Raw genomic sequence first — 26345 nt, 5'->3', positions numbered from 1 at the left:
GAGCAACATAGCTCATGAATGTCAGAATTCAGTGCTATGCACCCAGTGATCAACATCTGTTTACTGTGTCTTTAAATAATTCATAACACCTGCCATTAAATTATCTTTAGATACTGGTAATAAGCTTTTATTGATTCTACAATTCTTCATTATTCACAATTGATTAATATATTTCATTATGCATATTACCATTTCTTATAGTTTCTTTTTTTTAAATGCTGCAAAGTCTATTCAACTTCTAAATAATTGGAATGAGCTGGACAAATGATACAATAGGAAAAAAGTTTGTCTCATATATATTAGATTAAAAATGGTCTATAAAAAGCCATTGTTATATAACCTCTTCTTCTTGCATATTTAGTAAGAGTGGGAACAACTTGAATTTGCCTTACCTGTTAATACTAATCAACATAATTTGCAGGTTCTTACCAAAAGCAATTATCCTTCTGTTTCTATACTTCTCCCACTTATTTTCAGTGCTGTTCTTCAATTTTTGAAAAATATACTTATATTTTGGGGAAATGCTTGCAAAAAACATTAAGAGAATCATGCCAGAATTTCTTTGTGGTTGAAGGCAATACTAAATTAAATGTAGAAACAAGGTAGAATAAATTTATATTTTAAAAATTTTGAACATTTTATAGAAAGCAAAAGAGAGAATTCCTTGATCATTAATAATGTTACTGAAAGCTATAATTATCATATTTAAAAGATGAATGTTTTATTGCTTGATGTAAAAAGACTTTGTATGTGTAGAAGGCTAAGGGCATTATTTTAGAAATGAAAAAAATATATAGACAGCATGTCACATATAACTTGAGCCATTAAGGTGAGTTTTTTTGCATAAGAGATCTCTTAAATATTAGATCCAACAAAAGTTTGACAGTATTGAAATCAGAATATATGATAGCTATATAAGTGCTTTGGCAGATTTTAAAGTCAAAATGTAAAATTATGATTTATGATGTGGGCATCTGGATTGAGTACACTATTTCCATTTTCTGAAAGGTATTTATTTTGCTCTCAAATACAAGTAGGTAGCCAGCTTGGTGTAGTGGTTAAGGCGCTGGCCTAGATACCAGGAGACTGTGGGTTCTAATCCTGTCTTAGTCATGAAAATTGTCTGGGTGATAGCTAGGAAGGTGACTTTGGGCAATCACTTTCTCTTAGTTCAACCCACCTCACAGGGCTGCTGTAGGAAACAAGTGGAGGAGTAAGGAGCATTATGAGTGTTCACCACCTTTAGTTACTTATCAAGTAATAAAGGTTGGATAAAAATCGTATGGGATAAGCATCAGGATAGATGCATTTTTCAATAGTTGTACTTCACTTAAGAAACTTCTTGCCAGTCTACCATACAATTCAGTGCCAGGAAAAACATTTGAGCCTTCCAAATAATGTTTCTTTTATCATGGAGATCATCTTTAAACAACTGTGCTTGAATTGCTTTTTAGAATAATATTGTCTTGTGTTTTATATTTTAACTTGTGGCATTTGTTGGTGAGTTCTTCAGGAGCCATTCTCATGAATCGGCTGTGCAAATTCAGTTAATAAAATGAGTAAAATGAGATTCAAAATGCAACGCATCTACACTACAACAAGAAAACAAGATGGAGGCCTCATTCTCTGTATGATTTCATGCGCTCACTTTAGAACTTTGGAAGTAAAAAACGCTAAAGAAATCTAGATTTCTCAAATGTTAGGTTAGAAAATGTTTCAAATAACAAATAACATGCCGTTATTTTTACTATTCTATAATTAATGCTATGCATTTCTATTGCTGTTTCTTATCACTAGGGTCTTCCTGGGCCCCCAGGTGAAAAGGGTGAAAATGGCGATGTTGGTCCAATGGTAAGACGTTGTTCTTTCTCCTCTAAACCTGCCCATAAAGTTGATTCACCAAAGGTGGTTCAAAATAAGGAGCGAGCTAAACTTACTTTTCCCATTTCCTCTTCCTCTTTGGATCAGACTTATAATTTCATAATTTTGTTTGTGTTTTCTCTCTTGCAGGGCCCTCCAGGTCCCCCTGGCCCTAGAGGCCCTCAAGGTCCAAGCGGATCAGATGTAAGAAATACATGAACATTTGATGATATACATGAATGTGGTTTAAGGCATAATTTACACATGACTCACCTTAAATACTCTTCTCATCCAAGGGTCCTCAAGGTCCATCAGGTTCAGCTGGCTCTGTTGGAGCAGTTGGTCAGAAGGTAAGAAAATACAGTGAATGTTTTTAATCATTTTGTGCCTTATGGAATAGGAAACACACATCATCCCTCTGATTTTCTGCTAAGAGATTGGACTGTAGTGTCCATAAATCCCTCTCAACAAAAATACATTATCCTGAATATCTACTTTTGAACTCAGTGATGGTTACACTTTAGGGCAGGAGTAGTCAACCTTTTTATACCTACCGCCCACTTTTGTATCTCTGTTAGTAGTAAAATTTTCTCTAACCGCCCACCGGTTCCACAGTAATGGTGATTTATAAAGTAGGGGACAAAACCACTACCGCCCACCATGAAAGCTGGAATGCCCACTAGTGGGCGGTAGGGACCAGGTTGACTACCACTGCTTTAGGGCATATGTATAAAATTGCATCTAATCAATATCTTGTTCCATAAGTGTCCATAGACTGGGGTTTGATTTGCTATGTGCATTAGATGTTTGTAACAAAATATATTATTATTATTGCACAGATGTTTAGGTTGGGTTCAACATTTTGTTGAACCAACAGATGTTTTGTTGAATCGGACAGATGTTTGGGTTGGATTCAACATTTTTGTCCACCTTGGAGACCTTTTGAAGGACCTGGCTTAGGCAGATATTGTTTGTTTCATGAAGTTAGAGGTATCATAGCTGGATGTAGGTTATTGCAATTGACTGGTGGTGATTTTGTCAATCCTAATGGTATTCAAGTTGTGCTCCAGATGTTTTAGAGTTGCACCCAAGGCACCCATTTCTGTTGGTAGTATCTTTGCTTTCTTTTCCATAGTCGTTCTACTCCAATTTGTAGATCTTGGCATTTTGTGATTTTTTTTCCAGTTGTTTCTCTTCTATTCTGGGAACTGCCCTCTTCATTATCTAGACTTCTTTTGTCTTTCTTATTGATAATTGTTAAATCTGGCTTGTTATGTGGCAGGTGCCATATTATTATTACTGCCTTTTTATACATAAAATCCCAAGGCAGTACGGTAGGTGCAGCAGTGTCAAAACCATAGTTAACCTTTGTTGAATTATTATTTAAATTTTATTGTAATCTTGATGGGGATGTAAAGAATTGGGGGGGGGGGTATGAAAAATTGTTTCATTATAAAAACAAATTGAATATACTATTTTGGGTGGAGTTGCCATTGTCAGAATACATTTGAAGATAGTGCTATTAACTAGTAAACTGTACCAGCAGATATAATCTAATCTAAAACATGTCTAAAAATTGAATTTGTCAAATTTAGAATCTATCAAAAAATAGGTTTGAAACTTTCTTTCCTGTCTTTTTTCACTGTAAATTACCTCCTTTCCCAAATCTTTTAAAGTGTAACTTGGTTTTCTTTGTTTTAAAAAAGAAAATATGGTAATGCTTACATCATGATTCCTTTTATTTGTATTTTAAACATTTGTACTCAAGAATTGGGACCTTGGAAATTGAAATTGTAGATTTTAAGTTTATAGAATCTAAGAGAAATCGTTCTGTATCTACCTCTATGTATTCAGAGGGACTGACCACATCAACCCCCATGATCCTGGCATTATGGAGGTGAATTTGGATTATAATTGCTAAGTTCCTGGCCATATGGCTTTTAAAAGTTGGTTAAGAATATTGAGACTTATAGAATCAACATATCCACAGGATGTCAAGTTGGAAAGAATACTTTATCTATATATATAAAAGTGAAATACCACTCATGCATCATCAAAAAAAAAAAATCTCCAAAAGCCTCAATCTCATAAAGCCTACAAACCTGAAATTTGGCACATATGTTCCTCTTGGCTTCTAGGTGCCCACTAAGAAAGGGTTTTTCAAAATGACCATCAGAGCATTAGTATTTTGTATATTATTAACACACTCTGATGCTAAGGACTTCTACTCCGTCTCCCCACCTGAAAAGAAATCTCTTCCAAATGCAAAACATAAGCAGAAGAGAGGAGTTTCAGTTCTAGTTTCACAGCAGAAACCAGCCTTAGTACAGAATAGTTGAGCCAAGCCATGCCTTGGCTCCTTGCTGTCTCCTTCTTGCTCACACAGCAAATACTGCTTCAGTTTTAAAACAGCCCTCAACTCTCTCACGCACTGACAGGACATTAGCCAGATGAATATCAATGGACGCTGGTAGGCAGAGGCATATTTTTTTCTCCTTACTTTCCTCCCCAAAAAGTAAGCCCTATCACATAGTTTCATAGCAAAGCAGGGGTATAGAGCTAGTAATGAAATATGGACTAAAATTTTGTATTATAGAAGCATTACAGTACAGGCAATCTTTGACTAATGGCCACAATTGGGAGTGGAACTTCCATTGCTAAATGTTGCCATTATTAAGTAAGATACACCACCTTATACATTTTATTTTGCTGCAGTTGTAAGCTAATGTGGCTTTCCCATTGACTTTCCTTATCAAAAACCCACTGGGAAGGTCACAAGTGATTTTGTGATCCTCCAGGACACTGCAGCCATCATAAATGCATGCCAGTTGCAAATATTGATCATGTGACCGTGAGGATGTGTAAATAATTCTAAGTGCAAGGGCCAGTTGAAAGTCACTTTTTTCAGTGCCATTGTAAATTCAAATTGTTGTATATGAAATATTGATATATAGATATTTCTAATTTCTAGCTTCACACCTAATGTTACATGACTGTGTACATGACTGAAAATAACATGATATACTTCTAGAGTAATAACTAATATCTTACAATGAAATCATTTTTTCCTCTCTTTTAAACTCATCAATGAGATTTCCAATAAATCTTTGTGAAGATTTCCAAACTGTCTTTGTCTTCTGTGTTGAAGTCCTTGATCTTTCCTTTCTTTTCAAGTCTGAAATTTGGCATCAAATAAATTCTTCCTGTATTCTTTTTGAAGGACTAACTTTTTATCGTCCAGTTTAGATCTTTCATTGTGCAATAACATTGACCAAAGGTGCAGATCATATAAGTAAGGGATCAGTATTTAATCATTGCCAGAAATGGTGACAAAAGGCTCCAGGCCTTTTCTTCCATGTTCAAAAGAACACGGAAGAAGGACCAGCTATTTAATCTGGGTGCCATCGTTCCTCATTTTTCAGAAGTCTATAGAATAAGTAAGTAAAGATTTTACCTTTCCCGTTTCAATCTATTTTTAATGCTCTGTTGCTCTAATGTTGACATCCATTGCAAGATATTGATTCTACAACCCTCATCACTTTATCTTCCTTTTCCTAGATACCCGTCAAACAAAATGTCTTTCTTGTTAGCATTGTGTCAAAGGAAATGGACGTATACAAAGTATCCTCTTTATATTTGAATCAGCCTTTCTAGTTTTAGAAGCTATATAAATATTGGGTGGTGGATACCCAAGCTACTACAAAATTCAAGGTTTGAACTTGTTCAACATCCAGGAATATTCCTCTCACCATAAAATCTTACAGCAATTTTCAATTTCTTTGTCTCCTTCCATTCTGCTATTGTAGAAATATCTCTTGTTTTACAGTAAAGCTTCTCTCATGCTATATATTCATCATCCAAGAGGTTACAATTCATGGTCCAATGTAAACAGAAAAAAATTTTTGGGGGGTATTCTCGCTGCCAAATGCAAAGCAACACTTGATCACATTTTAAAAATGACACAAGAAGGTGCAATCATCATCAATGGGTCCTGTGCAGAGCACATTGGGCAGCAAAAGTTTTCCAGTGGTTTCTATCAGTTGCAGCATCCTCTGCATCATCCCAAGGACATTAATAAACTTAAGATCTTCCTTAAGTGTTTGGTGCCAAGTTTTCTGAAACTGGCTTCATTTTATCTTTCCCCCTAAAGTTCCAAAGATGTTTTTTCAAGAAGTAGTTGGACTTTTTGGTTTTTCTTTGAAGATGTTTTGCTTCTCATCATCATTCTCTGAGAGCTGAAGAAGCTTCTTGGATGAGAAGCAAAACGTCTTCAAAGAAAAAGAAGAAAATCCAGTTGCCTCTTTAAAAAGCACCTTTGGGACAACCATGACCTAAATGACTGAGAATCTCCATAGATATTCCTCCTTAAAGTATCCAACATAGAGTAATTTTTGGATGCCGAACTTTAAACAGATGTAAGATATGGCCAACAAACCGCATTCGACATTCAATCATAGTTCTTGATAGATGTTCTAAATATGATATTTGCAGTACCTCTTCATTAGTGATGTGGCCCCAAAACAAGATGTGGAAGATTCTTCTCAAGTAGCATTGTTGGAAAACATTTAACCATTTAATCATCTTGATTGTATACTTCCATGTTTCACAAGCATATATTGCAGTTGGTATAAAAACAGTCTTGGAGAGTTTTATCTTTGTGGTAATCCTTATGGCTGCTGTAGACCATATTGGGCGCATGCGTTGAAAATGGTCACTGCCATTCCAATTCAGTGGTTTATGTCCTCCATTCGTAGGCATAATACTACTAAGATAAATAAATTGTTGGACTTGTTCTAATAGCCAGGCCACGGACTGTTATTGGCGTATTGTCCTGAGCAGGTCCGACTTGCATAAATTTGGTCATCTCAAAATTTATATGCAAGCCAATCTTGTTGTCCTCATTATCTAAACTTGCATTTATTGCAAGTTCCTCTTTGTTTCACCAAGCAATACGATGCCATCTGCACAGTCTAAATTTGTTAAATGAGTTGTTGTCCATGAGATGCCAAAACTGGGTCTATCTCTGAAAAACGAAGTCCATGTAGAGGAGAAACAAGAATGGTGATAGCATACATCCCTGTCTTACTCCTGTACTGATGTTAAAGAAGACTGTTTTGCCAGATTCCTCTTGTGCACAGCAGCTACATTTGTAATATAGGTTCTTAAAGATGTTGATAAAACGTTGAGAACTACCACAGGACTTTACAATATTCCATAAAGATTCTGATGGAAATTATAATTTCCACCTCTTTTTAAAAGTCATTCAAATCCAAAGGTTGTTTCTTTTCCCCTCTAGTTAATGCTATGCAGGTTTAACTAGACCGTTGTTTCCTTTTGCTATTCATGCAATCATAGAGGCCAAAGATAGCTGCTGCAAAACCACCGGGGGTCATGCTGAATCATTCATGCTGTCTGTCTTTCTCAGAGTAGGTTATACTTCTGAACAACCCATATTATGCATGCACATTAACCACTTAAAAACCAATCCGCCCTCCCCAAGTACATGCTTTAAAATATTGTGAAATGGACTGGAAGTTGACAGCGTGGATGCATTTGGTTCAAATATGATCTAATGGAGGTAGGCTTAGCGAGGGAAGCCTAGTTTTCTTAAAAGGTCCTTTTTCAGAAAAATGCCCAAGCTTTCTTTTTTTAAAAAAAAGTTATGCTTTGAATACGTTAATTAAAGTTTCTGTCTCTTGGCATCTTCAGTTAAAAGGAATTCCACAAGGAAGAATTTTTTTTAAAAAGGCTTCTGCCTGCTAATCAAAAGGGAGATAAGGCTTTATCTCTGAATGACCTGATTCTAATTATAACAGTTTTATATGTATGCAACGTAGAAATAATAAGTATGGGGTTCACAATTTAGATCCAAATGCTATTCTTGCACTCTTGTTATGCAACTAATTCCACTTTCATAGCCGGTCTGAGATGTAACTCTTCCACTAACCTTGTAAGACCTTGGCATTCCATTGTTTGTTTGGGATTTGTTTCTCTGTTTTGGGCTTTCCTAACCTCAAATTTCTCAGAGACCATTTAAAGTGATAAGGCAGAAGAATCTTGTATACTCTTTCTGATTTTGGAATAGGAAATTTAATATCATTTTCTTTTAACAACCCCTTAATTCCTTGCGGGGTGAAATCTGGCCAAGTGAATGGAGCTGAGTGTTTACTGGCCGGATACTCTTCCTGTCGCTAATGTGGAATTATATTCAGCAGATTTAGTCTCAACGTACCCAGAGAAAAATATTTGCCTCTACCAAGGATCGAACTCAAGTCTCCTGATTGTGAGGTGAGAGCTCCACCTCTTGGCCACCACACCATTCAATAGAAAAATCAGTATATCCTGTGATATTTGGGGTGCTATTCCAGGAAAATAAAACAACAGCCTTAGAATTCTTTCAATATATTCCATATTATAATTGACTGCCTATTCCACTATGTTCCATGACATTGGTCAATTCTATAAACCAGTGCCCTTGTGTGGGAAGGCAGAAGATACTGCAGACATTTCTATAGAATGATCTTCCATTAGCAGTATGCCAGATGCTGACATATATACTTTATATTAGAGTTTCTATGTATGATTGTCTTTCTCTAAAGAGAGTGAGATAGTTTGGTGTGGTGGTTAAGCCGTCAAGCTAGAAACCAGGAGACTACGAGTTCCCCTTTAAATATAAATCAGCAGATGTCATCTTGGGCCAGTCACTCTCCCTTAACCCTAGGAAGCAGACAATGGCAAAACACTTCTGAAATGTTGCCAAGAAAACTGCCCGGATTTGTCCAGGCAGTTGCCAGGAATCAAGATGGATTCAAAGGCATCCAGCTCTATGCAGGCTTATGTATATGGATGAGCAGCTATATTCAAAACATGTGAATAATAAATAAATAAATAAATAAATAATGGAATTATTCTGATTTTTATTCTGAAATTTAATTGAAACTGCAACTTTTACAAAAACAACTTTTACAACTTTTTTAAAAAGACAAGTATAAAAATAAATGATTGAATAGTAAACTTACTGGTATTAATAGACAGTTGTTCCTTAATGCTGTGGAACATAATGTAAACCAATAATTGAGCTGCCTAAACAGGCATGTATTGCAACATAAATATAATTTAATTAAATATCCATGACAGCAATGCAATAATGCTTCATTTCATAGCTCTATCTATCTATCTATCTATCTATCTATCTATCTATCTATCTATCTATCTATCTATCATCTCTCTGTCTATCCTTCCATCCATCATCTATCATCTATCATCTACCTATCTACCTATCTTCTATCAGTCTATCTATCTATCTATCTATCTATCTATCTATCTATCTATCTATCTATCTATCTATCTAACTATCTATCTATCTATCATCTCTCTGTCTATCCTTCCATCCATCATCTATCATCTACCTATCTACCTATCTTCTATCAGTCTGTCTATCTATCTATCTATCTATCTATCTATCTATCTATCTATCTATCTATCTATCTAAATTCTATTCACTGCAGTCAATGACTTGTAGCATACAAATGGGTAGTAAATTACATATTTATGTTATCAGTCAAGGAAGGTCATAAATATTGATCTGATTCCATATGAAGCCAAGAGAAACTCACTGATCACTCCTCATTCATCATAGGGTTTTCATGGAATTCTTACTATGGGCTAGTGAATACATTAACTTAAACATTTCTTTAATGGTGTATGCGTGTTGCCTTTTCACAGATTGTTTATATATGCCAGACAAGCTATCATCACTAATAAATGCTGCTATGTTTGCTTTTGAGACCAGAGAGGAAGAGTTTGTTAAGAATTTGTTATTTTATTTATTGTCACTATGCTTATTTATTAGTCTTTCCTAGTCTGAATACCTAACGTAATTTCTAACCAGGTATTTTGAAATAGTTTTCTATTAGCATTTCTTGATTTCTCAAGGATTTACTTCAAGATTGTTTTTTTTAAGGTTGAAGAGTTCATTAAAAGAGAGTAGTATTAAAACAATGGCGTTTGCCCTTTAACAAGAAAGGCAATTTAATCAAACCATTAAATTAAATGGAAGTAAGAAAGACAAGAGACACTATATAATGTATTACTTCTACCTTTGAATATTCATAGGGTGAGCCTGGAGAAGCTGGAAACCCTGGGCCCCCTGGAGAAGGTGGCACAACGGTAAGTTTTTCTTCCAGTAGGTTTTGTAGAAGTGACTGTACTGTAGCTTCTCTATAGTACTTTGAGATAGTAAAATGTTCTGTTTCTTTCTGTCAGAATGTACAGATAATTTCTTTATGACACCCTTAAATGTGCCAGGAAGGGTTTCTTATTAAAATTAGTGTTTCCACGCAGAGATCCTTAGTGATGAAATGAGTTCAATTTGCCACTTGATCTACACAGCAAAAATCTGATGCAGACTTTTTTTAAAATTTCAAGATCAAAACAAAGAGCAATGTCTGTTGGTCAATTTGTGTGATATCTGTCTGTATTTTCTACTTGTTTTTCTGACTCATATCACCTCTGAGCCTTTTTTTAAAAAAAATATTGATCTTGAGAACTGGCATTAGACTCATTGGCTATCATAATCTTGGCTTATTTGCCCAAACCCTTATTCCAGTTATTTGGTCAGACTTTTCAATTAGAGCCATGGTGGCACAGTGGTTAGAATGCAGTATCTCAGGCTATTTCTACTGACTGCCAGCAGTTCAATTTTCACCGGCTGAAGATTGACTCATCCTTCCATCCATCCAAGGTCTGTAAAATGAGGACCCGAATTGTTGGGGGCAATATGCTGACTCTGTAGACCGCTTAGAGAGGGCTGTAAAACATTGTGAAACGGTATATAAGTCTAAGTGCTATTACTACTTCTAACTTTTGACATACAGCTCTAAATTTATGTTCCATTCACATTTTCCACACAATAACACTCATACTTCATGGGAGAGACCTATTGTGGTCCCATTCTTCTTGAGGTAGCAGTTTTTATTAATCATAGAACAGGACTCTTAAATATTAGCACCATACTTCTACATACTACATACATTCAGAAAATCTTTTCGCTCAGTGATTTATCATGAAGAATTCTACCATTAATTTACAAATCATTTGCACTTCAGTTCATTTTCAAACCAACCCAGAAATGAATTTCTTTTCTGATCAGATCCTAATAGGAAATTTTGGAGTGCTTTCTTCATTTCTCAGCTCAAAATATATTGCTTCAAAGATGCTTCCAATAAAAACATGATTGATATTTGTTTATAGATTATTATTATTTGGTTACCCACTACTTGTTTTAAGCAATCTATATATCCATTAAAAACCCCTCTTTTTTGCAGGGTCCAAAAGGTGAAAGAGGTGAAAAAGGTGAATCTGGGCCACCTGGAGCAGCAGGACCTCCTGGACTTAAAGGACCTCCAGGTGATGATGGTCCAAAGGGAAATCCGGTGAGTGAAGATACTATTCCCCTCCCCCCAAAAAATATTAAGATTTAATAATAAGTAATCGAGTCCTATTTCATGTCTTTACTGTATTTTCTCAATTCTCTATAAAACAATTCTGAGTGCTGTCAGGAAGATCTGTTGTATACAGAGTTGCTGTATCAGCGAGAAGGGTGGCATAGAAATTTAATAAATTGATAAATAACAAATATTTTCCTAAATTTCTAAACTGGTCACTCTTGTTGGATTTATGCAAGTTGTATTCCAAACTATCTTGTGAGCATTGTATGAATTATTTTATTTATGTTTTAGAAGCTGTATCTTCTCAGAGTCTATGTATCAATAAAAATGTCTTATTTGCAATTACTTTTTCTTGATGGTCGTGTTTTTAATTTCTGCAGGGCCCTGTTGGGTTCCCTGGTGATCCTGGACCCCCTGGAGAACCAGGTCCAGCCGTAAGTATTTTGAAAATAAAACTGCTTTACCAGGTGAAGTGAAACTGTCACTGGCTTCATTCGATATTGGATACAGACTTTGATTCTGAGAAATTTACTTTGTTGCATCTCTTTGCTCTGAGCAAAACACTGCTTTGTGGAACTGAAATTGAAAGTTTCTTTCCTCAGCTCCTTTCCAGGATTCGGTGTAATGCTTGTCTAAATATTATTTTCATATTCTGTACAATGGGTGAGGCACAGAGACTTTCTTGATACCAACTTGTGGTTGCGTTGGCTTAGTGGAAAATTGAATCTTGGTCTCCTTGTTGCAGTACAGTATCCTGATTATTACATTGAACTGGATTTTGGGGAAAGTTATCAAGTATAAAAACATTGCAGTTCTACAGCTAAGGTGAAGCAGAAGTTTCTATGAGAGGCTCTTTTGGACAATAAGCAAATCACAGTTATTTAGACAAACACAGAATACTATATAGAATTAATATTGCTGTCTGTCACAGTTCTTAAAAAGAAAACCTTCTTTCTGAGTAGAACGTACAATTCAAAAAGGAGATAAATTAGATGGGTGTTATTTTCTTTCATCCTCTTTCTTTTCTTTCTTTCTCTTTCTATCTCCCTAGGGAACTGATGGCACAGGAGGGGAAAAAGGTGACGATGGCGATCCGGGCCAACCCGTAAGTAATATCTTTGCAAGAATAATCCTTTTGACTGCATTGTATTAATTGATTGTATTGTAATAATTGAGGATGTCAGCAATTGCATTCCAATCACATCAGGATTGTGTGAAAAAGACAGAAAGCTTCTCTCTGAAACAACTCATATTGAATCTGTGTCTGCTTATTTACTTTCCCTATTTATCCATGAGGAAAATGGATAAAAACAGGTAGTTCTCAACTTGTGATCAAAATTGGGATTGGAACCTCCATCACTAAGTATTGCAGTCATTAAGTGTGTCCTCACATGACTGTTTCCAATTTTACAACCTTTTTTTGTCACAGTCATTAAGCAAATTTGCTTCCCCCATTGACTTTCCTTGTCAGAAGCTGCCAGGAAGTCACAAATGGCGACCATGTGAGTCCAGGATGGTGCACATATATATGACAGTTGCATATCACATATTGTGGTGGTCGTATGTGCAAGGACTGGTTGCACGTCACTTTTTCAGCACCATCGTGACTTTCACAGTCACTAAACAAATGGTTGTAACTCAAAGATTATCTGTCAGTATTTAAGTAAGAAGTTGCCATTAATACAACCTTCGGTAGTTTCCTAAATGGGAGACCTTTCATATTTCTGAATAAGTCAAGTCCATGAACTTATATTTTCCTAATATACACTGCTGGTTTTCTTATCCAGTATCAGTTGATGGCTCATGCTTTGATTGCCGTGTGTGTGTGTGTATGTGTGTGTGCGTGTGAGTGGGCATGCATGTGTATATATAAAATCATTCACAGGATCTTTAAACAATCACATTTGAAAATGGGTAATTTGGATATTTTTCTCTCATTTTAGGGGCCGCCAGGTCCTTCTGGTGAAGCAGGTCCCCCTGGCCCTCCTGGAAAGAGAGTAAGTCATATTTCTCTATACATGACTTTTCTGTGTGTGGGGGGTCACTGTTGTCATCCTTATTTTTTGTTTCAACATGGTTGGATTTAGAGGGGAGGCTATCAATTTAGGTGGATAGATGGAACAATTTAGGCAGACTCTTTCATTTGTATTGACCCAAGGGCTTATTAATATGCGGGAAAGCTCCCTTTTTTTCCCTTTTAACAGTTTTCACCATCTGTTACTAAGATTCTTCTGTCGGCCAGATTGCCATGCTTTTAGTATAGTAAATTTCATCTGACTTGTAACACCATGCACAATCTATTTCACACTTCACTACATTGCCTCCCAACACAGGCAGAGGTGCTGGAGGAATTTTTTTTTTTTTTGGTATCTGAAAATCTGGCAACTTTCACATTTATACACATAATCCAGCTATTCAGCTATCTTGCCACATTTTGCACTTCTTTGAACAACTTGACAATTTAAATTTATCCAAATCATAATTAAAATACATGAAACACATATTTTGAGCATTGTTTTTGACAATGTAAGCTTGATGCAGATACAAATTATGAAACCACATAAAAGTAACCTGAACAAGAAATAAGCAGAAGGAAAAATTCCTAAAGAAAACCTACCTATAGCAGGTTTTCACCCGATATTCTTGCATTCCTGAGAAGTAAAATAGATCGTCGAACACATGGCAAATTGTAGTCAAAAAGCTTTTGAACCTTGTTCAGCATACGGAATGCATAGCCGTGACAATTATATCTGTTTGTCTATTAGGCAAAATATAATCTATTCCATGTTCTTTCCCTCCTCCCCCAATACAGTTCCAAGAAATATACAGTATATAGGCATTACATGCCACCAATCACAGCAAATTAATGGAACACAATTAGCAAATTCATGAACAGGTGTTCTGTTGTTTTATTTAGCCAGGAGAGCTTCCCTTTAGCATTTCTAATGTAACAAAAATCAACTTAATCTAGGTGCACTTTTGTGGAAAACTCTTATATTTGATATATTTTCAAAGGCCCAGATTACGGGGTACTAAATTAGGTGCTGCTTTGTGTCATTTGTTTACGTTTACTACGAACATAGGTTTGTGATTAATTTTGAAAATGGGTGGTTTCCATGCATGCTGATTAAAATTGGGTATTCATTTTGGGAAAAGGTACTCAGAAGAGCCTCTCTGGTGCCTCCATCACAGTAACGGCACCTAACTAAAGTTCATCAGCAGGGATGATAATAAATAATCATTTGATATTATAACAGTATCAACGGTACTTTGAAAAGTGATTTGTTTCTTTCTATTATATATGGAGAATAATCCAATTTTATATTTTAGGATACCCCGGTGTAAATTAATGATTATTTAGCTCCTCCTGCTCCATCTTCTTTTTTTCTTCCTAGATCTGACATACCAAAAAAGAAAAAAAAGGCAGTTGCTTGTTTAGTGAATGGATGTTCATTTCAGTTAAGGGAACAGGCTTTGATCCATTTAATTAGTATATTAATCAACAGAAACTTTAGCTGATTTATCTATGGGGAAAATTCTAACAAGACAATGGGAGGGGAACAAGTTTTAATCAACAGGTTATGACATTAGGGCATGTTCTCTTTTTTTAAGCATTGTTTGGTTCTGGTGCTTTGCCAACCCAGGGTAACAATTAAAATCTAATACATAATGCCTCTTTCTCCTACACTGAGAATAGTTTTCATTTGATTGTAACATAAATTATCATATTTCTGCACAATGTGATGCTCAAAGGCCTCCTGGTGGTAAAATGAACTTAGCTGATGCCGTCAGCATCTGCCTTCTTTGTATAATGCTTGAGCATTCCTGATTATGCCAAATGTTAATCACACACATACAGTGCAGACCAAACATGTTACTGGGACATTTGTCCCAATCATATATATTTTTTTTGCCATGGTTGCTGAGTAGCTGATTCCCTGCATGGACCACTTCATGGCTTGTATGTATTTCCCTTTCAATGGTCCTCTGAAAGATAATGAGATACCAGAAACTACCAAGTCTCTTGCCAATGTTCTTAATGCAAAGCAGACCATTGAGATGCCACAATATTTTATTATCTCCAGTAGTGATAATACATGACCTCTTATGTTTTATCTGCGAGCTTTGTCTTTTTGTGTGTGTTGAAATTGCCAGAGGCAGTACACACTGAAAGTAATATCTCACATTTAAAACAAAGAGTGCTTTGCTTTGATGAAACTTCAAAGGATCTCCTTGAAGCATCTTCACAATGCAACAATGGTCATCTTACTTCAAAAACTCTTAAAAACCTAATCATATTGTTCCAGTCTGGCCTGCTTGTATTTTACTCTGCCTTCTCCTTAGAGGAACTATGGACGAAAGATAAGTGAAATCTTTTCAACAAGCCCACAGGTGCTTTTTCAAAAGGTAGCTGAACTTTCTTTGTTTTTCCTTGAAGATGTTTTCACTTCTCATCCATGAACTGATGACGCTTTCTGAATGAGAAGAGAAACATCTTCAAGCAAAAACAAAGAAAGTCCAGTTGTCTTTTGAAAAAAACACCTTTGAGACTTACATGACCAGCTGACTGAGAATCTCCATTGACTTTTCAACAAGCATTGCAGGAGAAAACCAAGAGAAAAGAAAGGACCAAATCCTAATCCAGATTCCCCTCAATATACAGTAAAACTCTTCCAATTTAGGCAATTTCAGCAAAGGCTGAAGGCAATCACTCCTTCAGACAATGCTCTTGAAGAAGGCTCAGAGAAGCTTCAATAGTTCAATAGGATTGGCCTTAGGTGTTTCAAGGACAGGGAAACAGCTTTGTGGAGGTGAATCAATTTATTTTTATTTTTTATTTATTTATTTGATTTGTCAATTGCTTACAAGATAATAGGTATAAGTATATACATAGTTATGAATACATGAAATGGGTACATATAAGAAAAAGAAACAATAGGACAGGGACGGTAGGCACGTTGGTGCGCTTATGCACGCCCCCTAATTGTCTTCCTTATTTCAGTAAACAAATCAGCCTGCACCATTTCATTGAAGTGAATCTTTGTTGTTTCATATAGACGTAAATGTTTCTGCACTGGTGATTTAAAGCATTACACAGCTATTGCTGTGACAATAGAAAGCGTGATTTCTTTAATGATATATTGCCACAACAATGGCTGGATGACATTATAAATTGCTAGTGGGAAAATGATCATGGATGCATGGTAATTGTTACTATGGAGCACAAAACTTAATTACAAGAACAATAAGAGGGAGAATACATACAAGAAGAGAACACTTTAAAGGGCCATTAAGAGAGGCATATTATCTTTCTACTAAAACTCTTGAGGAAAGCCACAAATTTTTAGGTGAAAAAAGCAGGAAGAATAAACATTTGCTTAATTTACCATTGTTTTCTGATTTTTCAAAGCACAAGCTGTAATTAAAAGCTTTAAAATGAGTCAGGGTATTACATTAAGTTTAGATTCTATTTTAATTGCTAGGCCTGTTCTACAGTTAAAATCCCTGTCCAAATTGAAACAAATAAATGTCTTCCACCTTCGGCCACAAAGTGAAGAACAAAGAGGTTCTACAGTCATTGTTTATTTATTTATTTATTTTTATTTGTCAATTGCTTACAAGATAATAGGTATAAGTAAAAACATAGTTATGAATACATGGATACTATAAGAAACAATAAGACAGGGATGGTAGGCATGTTGGTGCGCTTATGCACGCCCCCTACAGACCTCTTAGGAAAGAGGTGAGGTCAATTGTAGATAGTCTAAGGTTAAAGTTTTTGGGGTTTGGGGAAAAAACACAGAGTCAGGTAGAGTATTCCAGACATTGACCACTCTGTTGCTGAAGTCGTATTTCCTGCAATCAAGTTTGGTGTGATTAACCTTGAGTTTGTATCTATTATGTGCTCTTGTGTTGTTATGGTTGAAGCTGAAGTATTAATTGACAGGTAGGACATTGTGATGTATGATTTTATATACCATACTTAGATCGGACCGAAGGCGGCGTAGTTCTAGATTTTCTAGGTCTAGAATTTCGAGTGGTGGCATAAGGTATTCTGCAACAAGTAGAGGAGTGGAGAATTCTTCTTGTGAAATATTTCTGGACTTTCTCAACTGTGTTAATATCAGATGCGTAATGTGGGTTCCAGACTGATGAGTTGTATTCGAATATTGGTCTAGAAAATGTTTTGTATGCTCTAGTTATTAATGTAATATTACCAGAGCATTATACATTGTTCATAGCTTTACTACACAAGCTAAGATTTGACTTCGTAAACTGAGGCACTAGAATTGTAAAATAATAAGTTGCCATGCCTGATGCATGTCAGGTTGCCAGATGTGCGCTTCATTCTTGTGTGATATCTTTATTTGCAAAAGTTGTTTTCATCATTGATATTCATTATCCTCTGAGGCTTTGGCAAGGATGAATGGAGCTTCTTGTTGAATGTATACTGTGTATGATTTTAATTGGATTCACCATTTTGTTCGTTACATTCTTTGTTGTTTGATAGTATTTTAAAGTTTTGCTCTTATATTTTGATAAAAAAAGATTGTGTGTGTCCCCAAGCCAGAGAAGATGAGATTGCCATAAAGGAAATTCAGATTTTTTTTCTAGCTTGATTAATTAATAATGTTGCTCATTGCTAATATTTTCTCATATTTATAGCCAATATAATCTCACTTCTCACTAGACTAGAGGAACAAATCAGGCTATTGGGTAATCGGATAAGTAGTATCAATAGCAGTGTCATATAACAAGGAAAAAGTTAATATTAGGATCTTCCTTCCCACTATATCTTGCAGGACATTTGAAGACTACTGCTAACATTTCAAAATGACCGGCAGTGCTGTCGGTTTGCAGGGGAGTCAGGAAGCAAATGTTTTTTGAGATCTTCATGCAGTTGATGTGAACATATATTGAGCTTAATTTACAGTCAAAAGGTGACTAATGTAATGTAAATACATTAATTAATATAAATTACATTATTTGGGTCATTGATATACAGGTAGTCCTTGACTTACAATGGTGATGGAGCTTGTATATTATGATCACAAGTTGTGACGGTCATAAAACAGGTCACCGACATGACCAACCTAATTTTACAATCTTTTCCTGTGGTGGTTGTTAAGAGAATCACTACTGTCATGAAGGGAATCTGCTGTCATGAAGTGAACCCCTTATTATCACGATGGAGTACTTTTGCTGAAAGCCAGAAGTAAACTGTTTTTGACCAAAATGTTGAAAATCATGATCACGTGATCACAGAATCCTGCATATGGCCATAAATGCATTGCTGAGCGCCTAAAATACAGTCATGTGACCAGGGATGTGATTCAACCGGTATAACAACTGGTTCGGTGAGCGCGTGCACCACATTTAAAAAAAGCTAATGTTTACCTTCAACTGCAGCTGAACAAAACAGCTGAGGCGCGAATCAGCTGCGCTCTAACAAAAAGACATAAATCACAGGAAAGAGCACAGATGGGCGGACGGGCCCACATGCTTGTCGGAGCGAACCAGTTTGGAGCCAGGTGATCATTGGAACAAGGGGTTCACCCGAACCGGGAGAATCCCACCCCTGCATGTGACCATCAGGAGATCAACCATTGAAATGTTTTTGGAACCAGATCATAACTATCTTTTGGAGAGTCTGCTAAAACTTTGAACGGTCTCTCAGCCAGAACTGTCAAACTCCTGGCCCATGGGCCACATGTGTCACATGCTGGCGAAGCCACACCTGGTTTAGTAAATACGTCACATGACACCGCTGTGATGCTATGAGTTTGACATCCCTGCTCTAAGTGATCAGACATTAAGTCAAAAGCTACCTATAATGTCATTATGCTGCATATGATGTCATTATGGCTTCAACCAGATGCCTATAGATCCGGAATATATATATGTGTGTGTGTGTGTGTGTGTGTGTGTGTGTGCGTGTTTTCTGAGGTTCTCGCGGGTATTTGTATGTGGATCTTTGGTTGTTCGAGTTTTCTCCCGCGTAAGATTCGAAGTATCTAGGCATTTTTTCCTAGTAAATTGTGAGCAGAAGAGACCTTGCCCAAAGGTTTTGGTTTGGGCAAAAGGGGAGATTTAGGACTGTTTACTATTTTTTGTATTGCACTCTTCATAGTATAACTGTCCGTTCTCCTTAACTGGGATGAACCACTGGTTCCTTTCCCCATCACAGCAGAAGGACTACCAATTCCATTACTTCCACAGTCCACCATGAAATCATTTTCTACCTGCAACTCTTGGGTTTTCCCCGGTTCGTCTTGGCCTAGTATGTTGCCATCCCAGCGGTTGGTATTTTCTGTCAGACAGCAGTGTATATCTGGCGCAGAAGGTTTGCATATTTCCATCAGATTTCCTTGGTTCTGTAGACCATTTCCTCCTTCACTCCTCGAACAAACATTCTCAAGGGAAGAGCAGACTGGCCTGTCTTGAGCCAAACTGTCTACTGCTTGTGAAGAAACATCTGGAGAAGATTGAAAAGCTGTTGACGGAAGCATATGTTCTGCACTGGAGTTTTTCAATAAGTGCGATTTTTCTAATGTAAATTTTCCTTTGGATATTTCCAACGAATCTATTTCTGTTTTGCTTTCTGCCTGCAAACAGTTGTTCAAAGAATGGTAAATTGCTGGACGATGAGATGATTTTATGGGAGATGTGTCCAGCTGTTTTTGAATACAATGTTGGTCATAATTCAGACTGCAAATTTCTATTTGCTCCTCATCTGATTCAACTAGTTTATGGGTTGCCAAGGGATTATCACAAATAGATAGTAAGAGTGATGAAGTGTCTCCAGGATTCTCGGCTAAGGATTCTGTGTCTGAACTAGAATCTTCTGCAGCAGCATACATAGATTTTGGAATAGTGTTGCTTTTAGTTTCAATTTCAGGCAAATGATCATCACTAAGGCTCAAAAAAATAAAGGGAACACTTAAACAACACAATGTAACTGCAAGTCAATCACACTTCTGTGAAATCAAACTGTCCACTTAGGTAGCAACACTGATTGACAATCAATTTCACATGCTGTTGTGCAAATGGAATAGACAACAGGTGGAAAGCATAGGCAGTTAGCAAGACATCCCCAATAAAGGAGTGGTTTTGCAGATGGTGACCACAGACTACTTCTCAGTTCCTATGCTTTCTGGCTGATGGTTTGGTCATTTTTGAATGCTGGCGGTGCTTTTACTCTAGTGGTAGCATGAGGCGGAGTCTACAACCCACACAAGTGGCTCAGGTAGTGCAGCTCATCCAGGATGCGAGCTGTGGCAAGAAGGTTTGCTGTGTCTGTCAGGTTAGTGTTCAGAGCATGGAGGTGCTACCAGGAGACAGGCCAGTACATCAGGAGACATGGAGGAGGCCATAGGAGAGCAACAACCCAGCATTAGAACCGCTACCTCTGCCTTTGTGCAAGGAGGGACAGGAGGAGCACTGCCAGAGCCCTGCAAAATGACCACCAGCAGGCCACAAATGTGCATGTGGCTGCTCAAATGGTCAGAAACAGACTCCATGAGGGTGGTATGAGTGTCCGACGTCCACAGGTGGGGGTTGTGCTTACAGCCCATCATCGTGCAGGACGTTTGGCATTAGCCAGAGAACACCAAGATTGGCAAATTCGCCACTGGCGCCCTGTGCTCTTCACAGATGAAAGCAGGTTCACACTGAGCACATGTGACAGACGTGACAGGGTCTGGAGACACCATGGAGAACATTCTGCTGCCTGCAACATACTCCAGCATGACCGATTTGGCAGTGGGTCAGTAATGGTGTGGGGTGGCATTTCTTTAGGGGGCCGCTCAGCCCTCCATCTGCTTGCCAGAGGTAGCCTGACTGCCATTAATTACTGAGATGAGATCCTCAGACCCCTTGTGAGACTATATGCTGGTGCAGTTGGCCTGGGGTCCTCCTAATGCACGACAACACTAGACCTCATGTAGCTGGAGTGTGTGAGCACTTCCTGCAAGATGAAGGCATTGATGCTATGGACTGGCCTGCCCGTTCCTCAGACCTGAATCCAATTGAGCACATCTGGGACATCATGTTTCGCTCCATCCACCAACGCCATGTGCACCACAGACTGTCCAGGAGTTGGGGGATGCTTTAGTCCAGGTATGGGAGTAGATCCCTCAGGAGACCATCTGCCACCTCATCAGGAGCATGCCCAGGCATTGTAGGGAGGTCCTACAGGCACGTGGAGGCCACACACACTACTGAGCCTCATTTTGACTTGTTTTAAGGACATTACATCAAAGTTGGATCATCCTGTAGTTTTTTTTTCCACTTTAATTTTGAGTGTAACTCCAAATCCAGACCTCCATGGGTTGCTAAATTTGATTTCCATTGATAATTTTTGTATAATTTTGTTGTCAGCACATTCAACTATGTAATGAACAAAGTATTTAATGAGAATATTTCATTCATTCAGATCTAGAATGTCTTATTGTTGTGTTCCCTTTATTTTTTGAGCAGTATGTATGTATGTATGTATGTATGTATGTATGTATGTATGTATATGTATATGTATGTATGGTATTCAGCTTTGTTCGGGTATTTTCCCACGTCATTATAGTTGTGCTTTTAAAGTTGTACCAACGTTGTGTTTCCTGTATTGGAGGCTTTTAGTGCGGCTTGGCTTCGAGTAAACGACCGGCTATCATTTATTTGGAAGCTAGGTTTCATCTGGGTGCCTGGTTGGGGTGTGTTTGAACTGGAGGTATTGGGGGGGGGGGTTCTGTTTGTGCCCAGGTGTTTGCCTGGCTTGTGGTGTGGAGTGGAGATTTTTTTGTTTGTGAATGCAGGCTTCCAAATAATTGACAGTCTGGCGGAGTCATCTCTTCTATTCATGCTGACTCCACCAGACTGTCCCAACCAATTAGGACGAAGAAAAAACCATTCTGGAGACCTAGAAGACGAACAGACCTATGGAACAGTTGTCCTACCCTACATAAGAGGTACTACAGACAAAATCAGTAAGATAGTACACAGGCATCAATCAAGACTGCCTTCAAAACAGACAAAAAAATAGCAGCCATCCTAAGAAACCCCAAAGATAAAATTGACCTGGAAAACCAAGGCATATATGAAGTCCCTGTGCATCATGCCCTGCCACATACATTGGACAGACCAATAGAAGAATAAGTACCCACCTAGATGAACACAAAAATGCAGTAAAAAAGCTGGCACACACTTCCTCACTAGTCCAACACATGAAAGCCACAGGTCATCCCATCGGCTTCAATGGCACCAAAACCCTAGCCATGATAGAAAACCCCAGCTGCAGAATTATCAGAGAAGCCATAGAGATTGAAAAAAGACCTGAAAGCATGAATAGAAGAGATGACTCCACCAGACTTTCAATTATCTGGAAGCCTGCACTCTCAAACAAAAATATCTCCACACACAAGCCAGGCAAACGCCTGGGCACAAACAGACTCTCCCTGATACCTTCAGCTCAAACACACACCAACCAGGCACCCAGATGAAACCTAGCTTCCTAATAAATGATAGCCGTCCGTTTACTCGGAGCCAAGCTGCACTAAAAGCCTCCAATACAGGAAACACAATGTTGCCAGCCAATCAAGACCAAAAAAAAAAAAAAGCTACAAAACAGACAGAAGATATTAGAAACACCCATCAAGCAGAACACAGCAAACTCCAAGACCAATCAACACAGACCAAGACTCCCAACCAATCAGGATGCAGAAAAAACCATTCTGGCACAGCGTAGGCTATCACCAGATTTAAAACAGAAACGCTGTGAAGGTCTGACTCACAGATGAACACAATACAGAAGCCTGATAATGGCAGATGAGATTCTGCCAAAACGTTGCCACAACTTTAAAAGCACAACTATAATGATGTAGGAAAATACCCGAACAAAGCTGAATACCGTTCGGGTCTTTTCCCGTGTAAGATTAAGAGTATCTTGGCGACATTTTGCCAAGACGTTGCCAAGATACTCTTAATCTTACATGGGAAAAGACCCGAACACACCTAGACCTACATACCTGTACCCTATTTATATATATTTTCTTAAGTTTTCGCAGGTACTTACATGTATGGCATTCAGCTTTGTTCGGGTATTTTCCCAGGTCATTGTAGTTGTGCTTTTAAAGTTGTAGCAATGTTTCGGCAGAATCTCATCTACCATCATCAGGCTTCTGTACAACTACAATGACGTGGGAAAATACCCAAACAAAGCTCAGAAAGAACATGTATGTATGTATGTATGCATGCATGCATGCATGCATACATACATACATAATCCCAAGATTTTGAGATGTTTGGAAATTAACAGGAGAAAGGAGGTTGTCCCTTTAAACCATTTTGTGTATAACGAGGTACAATTTAATCAGTTCAGCTTGGAGAATTCTGAAAGGAAAAGGAAGTATTCCCCTACACATGATTGTGCAGTTTGGACAACATTGATTTACAATGCATTGTTTTAAATGGAATTTATCCTAAAGTGAGCTCATGATATAAGATGAATTAAAGTTTAGTGCCAAATAAAAAGTAATGTCTTCAGAAAATAATGTTTCAAGAACACCCTAAAAGTTGATAGGCCTGCAATTATCCTACTATCAGTAGTCCTTTTGAAGAATAATAGATACACATCCTGAATAATCTCTGCAGGCATGTGAACATCTAAGCCTTATTTGTCAGGCAATTAGCTGATTTTTAACAGTTTTTTTAAGAAACATACAGCAGCACTAAATGTAAGCTGTAATCTATTTAGCAAAATGAGATAAACCATTCTATATAATAGGCTTGAGTGAACTGACATGCTTAATTAGTTTTATCTATTTTACACAATAATCTATTTGTTGCACCAATTTACTGAACATTTATAATTCTGGAAACAATTACAGTGGCTTTAGTAGTCTTTTTCAGCAGGAATTGGAATAAGACTCACTTGAAGATTCAACAATGACTAAGTTTGCTACTGTTAAGGCAAAGCATTTCTTTTCCAATATGTTTTTGTTAGATCCAAGTCCAAGACTATAAAAGGAAGTATGCCACATTTACTTGTTCTTTTTAAAGACATTAGGAAGCTGTTTCTTTCTCTCTTTTTTTGGTGGGGCATTTGGGATTAAGGTCAGGGGATCTCTTGAGCCAGTGAGCAAAAGAGTTTTGCAATACTTAGCGATGCTTTCTCAATTCCAGTAACTTTTTCATTGTCAGTAAAAACCCATCCAATGCCTTCATCTCCCATTCCACATTTAGAAGCCAAGTAAGCTAATTGAATTTTAGGCACTTTCAGTTAAGCCACAGTTACTGCTTCCAAGTAATCCTCAACACTCATAATTGTTTGTCAGTGGCATGGGATTGCCCCAATTGCAGCCATTACAAAATACTTGGTCAGACACTGTGTGTGTTGACCAAGAACATTGAATACCCAAATCTCATCGAACTTTCAGTGGTTGGTGGATAAAACATCCACACTATGAATAGATTAAAAATAAATTTTAAAATCCATTGTAATTTTAAAAAAAGACACGGTCAAGCTCCTACAGCAGTGCAAGATTCATTAATGCCAGAAAAAAGTGATAAAGTTACAAAAACTTGGAAACTAGATAAATATGCTCCATTTCCTCATTTATTACCAAATGTTTTAAGACCCCCTATGAGCTGACTGGTCTTCTGTCTCATAAATTCCCTAATAGATGGACTGATACCTCTCTTAAGAAGTAAGGCGAAATGTCCATGTGTTCCTTGTCTGCCATGTTTTGCAAACTTTCCCTTCTTTCTCAGAGTCAGAGAATCATCTTACATAAATATCACAAAACATCTACAGTAAAACAAATGTAAAAATTAAGGTACAGTCAAAGCCTAGCAAAATATACCTCAATGATACATTCAACCTAGATGGCATCCTGCCAACACATAAATTGTTTTCAAAAGAGCTCAATTTTGAACACCATTTTGAATACTATTTTAGAATACCATTCTAAATGAAATCAGGATGGAAGCTAGCCTGATTTCAATCAGGGGACTATTTAAATTGTGGTAGCTGTTACTAAGAAGTAGCATTTATATGCTGCAACTCCACTCACTTTATCAAAGCTGGGTGCAGTTAACAACTTCACCCAGGACACACACACACACATATATATATATATCAGAAAGTTAGATATGATTGCAGAATGAGGCTCTGTAGATTCCAAATGCCATATCAGATAGGACTTTATAGGTGAGACTGATATTTTGAACTGTTCTTGGAGAACAATTGAGATGCAATGCAGTATCAAAAGCACGGATGATATTCTCAGGGCAAAATTACCAATAAAGAGATTACTATATTTTGGAAGGAGGGAAGGAAGGAAGGAAGGAGTTCCTTAGCCATTTCACTTTTAAAAAGAGGAAAACAAATGTGAACTGGTATTCATTTCTATTTTTCTATGTTCTCTAATTATCCACCTGGAGAAAAACATTCAAATTCAACTCTAACAACATCTGTATATCTAGGAGCAGCATATTGTATATGTAATTCTGAACAATATATGTCTGCCCTGTACTCCTAGGTAAGGTTTTTTATAATTCCAGAAGGGAATAGCAAAATGGATGGATGGAGAGGGAGAGAGAGAAAAAAAGAGTGAGAGACACATGTATGTATTCATCTTTTCCAGCCACTAATTTAATTAGAAGTATTCTTCAACTTATGACCACAAGAGGGACCAGAACTTCTGTTGCTAAGCAATTCATTTGTTAAGGAGAGTCATGCCTAATTTTACAACCTTTCATACTGCAGTTGTTAAGTGAATCATGCAGTCATTGAGTGAATTGGGCTTCCCTCATTATCTTTGCCTGTTGGAAACCTCCTGGGAAGATCACAAATGGCAATCACATGACCCCAGGATGCTGCAACTGATATATACCTGCAAATTGCCAAATTATATATACCTGCAAATTGCCAAATTCTTGAATTGCTACTCAGAGATCCTACCATAGTCCTAACTGCTAGGAATGGTCATAGGTCACTTTTTTTTTTGCACTGTCATGACTTAAGTTGAACTATTAAACAAATTG

General features: G+C 37.2%; 1 protein-coding gene across 3 annotated transcripts in view; it reads left to right on the top strand.

The window, feature by feature from the left end:
* COL11A1 (collagen type XI alpha 1 chain) overlaps window positions 1–26345 on the top strand; it is a 269505-nt gene that overhangs the window by 207286 nt on the left and 35874 nt on the right. For all 3 annotated transcript variants that reach the window (XM_087930269.1, XM_087930270.1, XM_087930268.1), the window contains 8 exons: window positions 1798–1851; window positions 2011–2064; window positions 2157–2210; window positions 9976–10029; window positions 11187–11294; window positions 11690–11743; window positions 12361–12414; window positions 13253–13306. In XM_087930269.1, coding sequence (XP_087786395.1) covers window positions 1798–1851; window positions 2011–2064; window positions 2157–2210; window positions 9976–10029; window positions 11187–11294; window positions 11690–11743; window positions 12361–12414; window positions 13253–13306 — 486 coding nt within the window. The remainder of the gene's footprint in view (window positions 1–1797; window positions 1852–2010; window positions 2065–2156; window positions 2211–9975; window positions 10030–11186; window positions 11295–11689; window positions 11744–12360; window positions 12415–13252; window positions 13307–26345) is intronic.

The sequence above is a fragment of the Pseudonaja textilis genome, chromosome 3 (genome assembly GCF_049901715.1).
Source record: "Pseudonaja textilis isolate UNSWEBS1 chromosome 3, rPseTex1.2, whole genome shotgun sequence".
NCBI lineage: Eukaryota > Metazoa > Chordata > Lepidosauria > Squamata > Elapidae > Pseudonaja > Pseudonaja textilis.
This window is presented reverse-complemented; position numbering and strand designations above follow the sequence as displayed.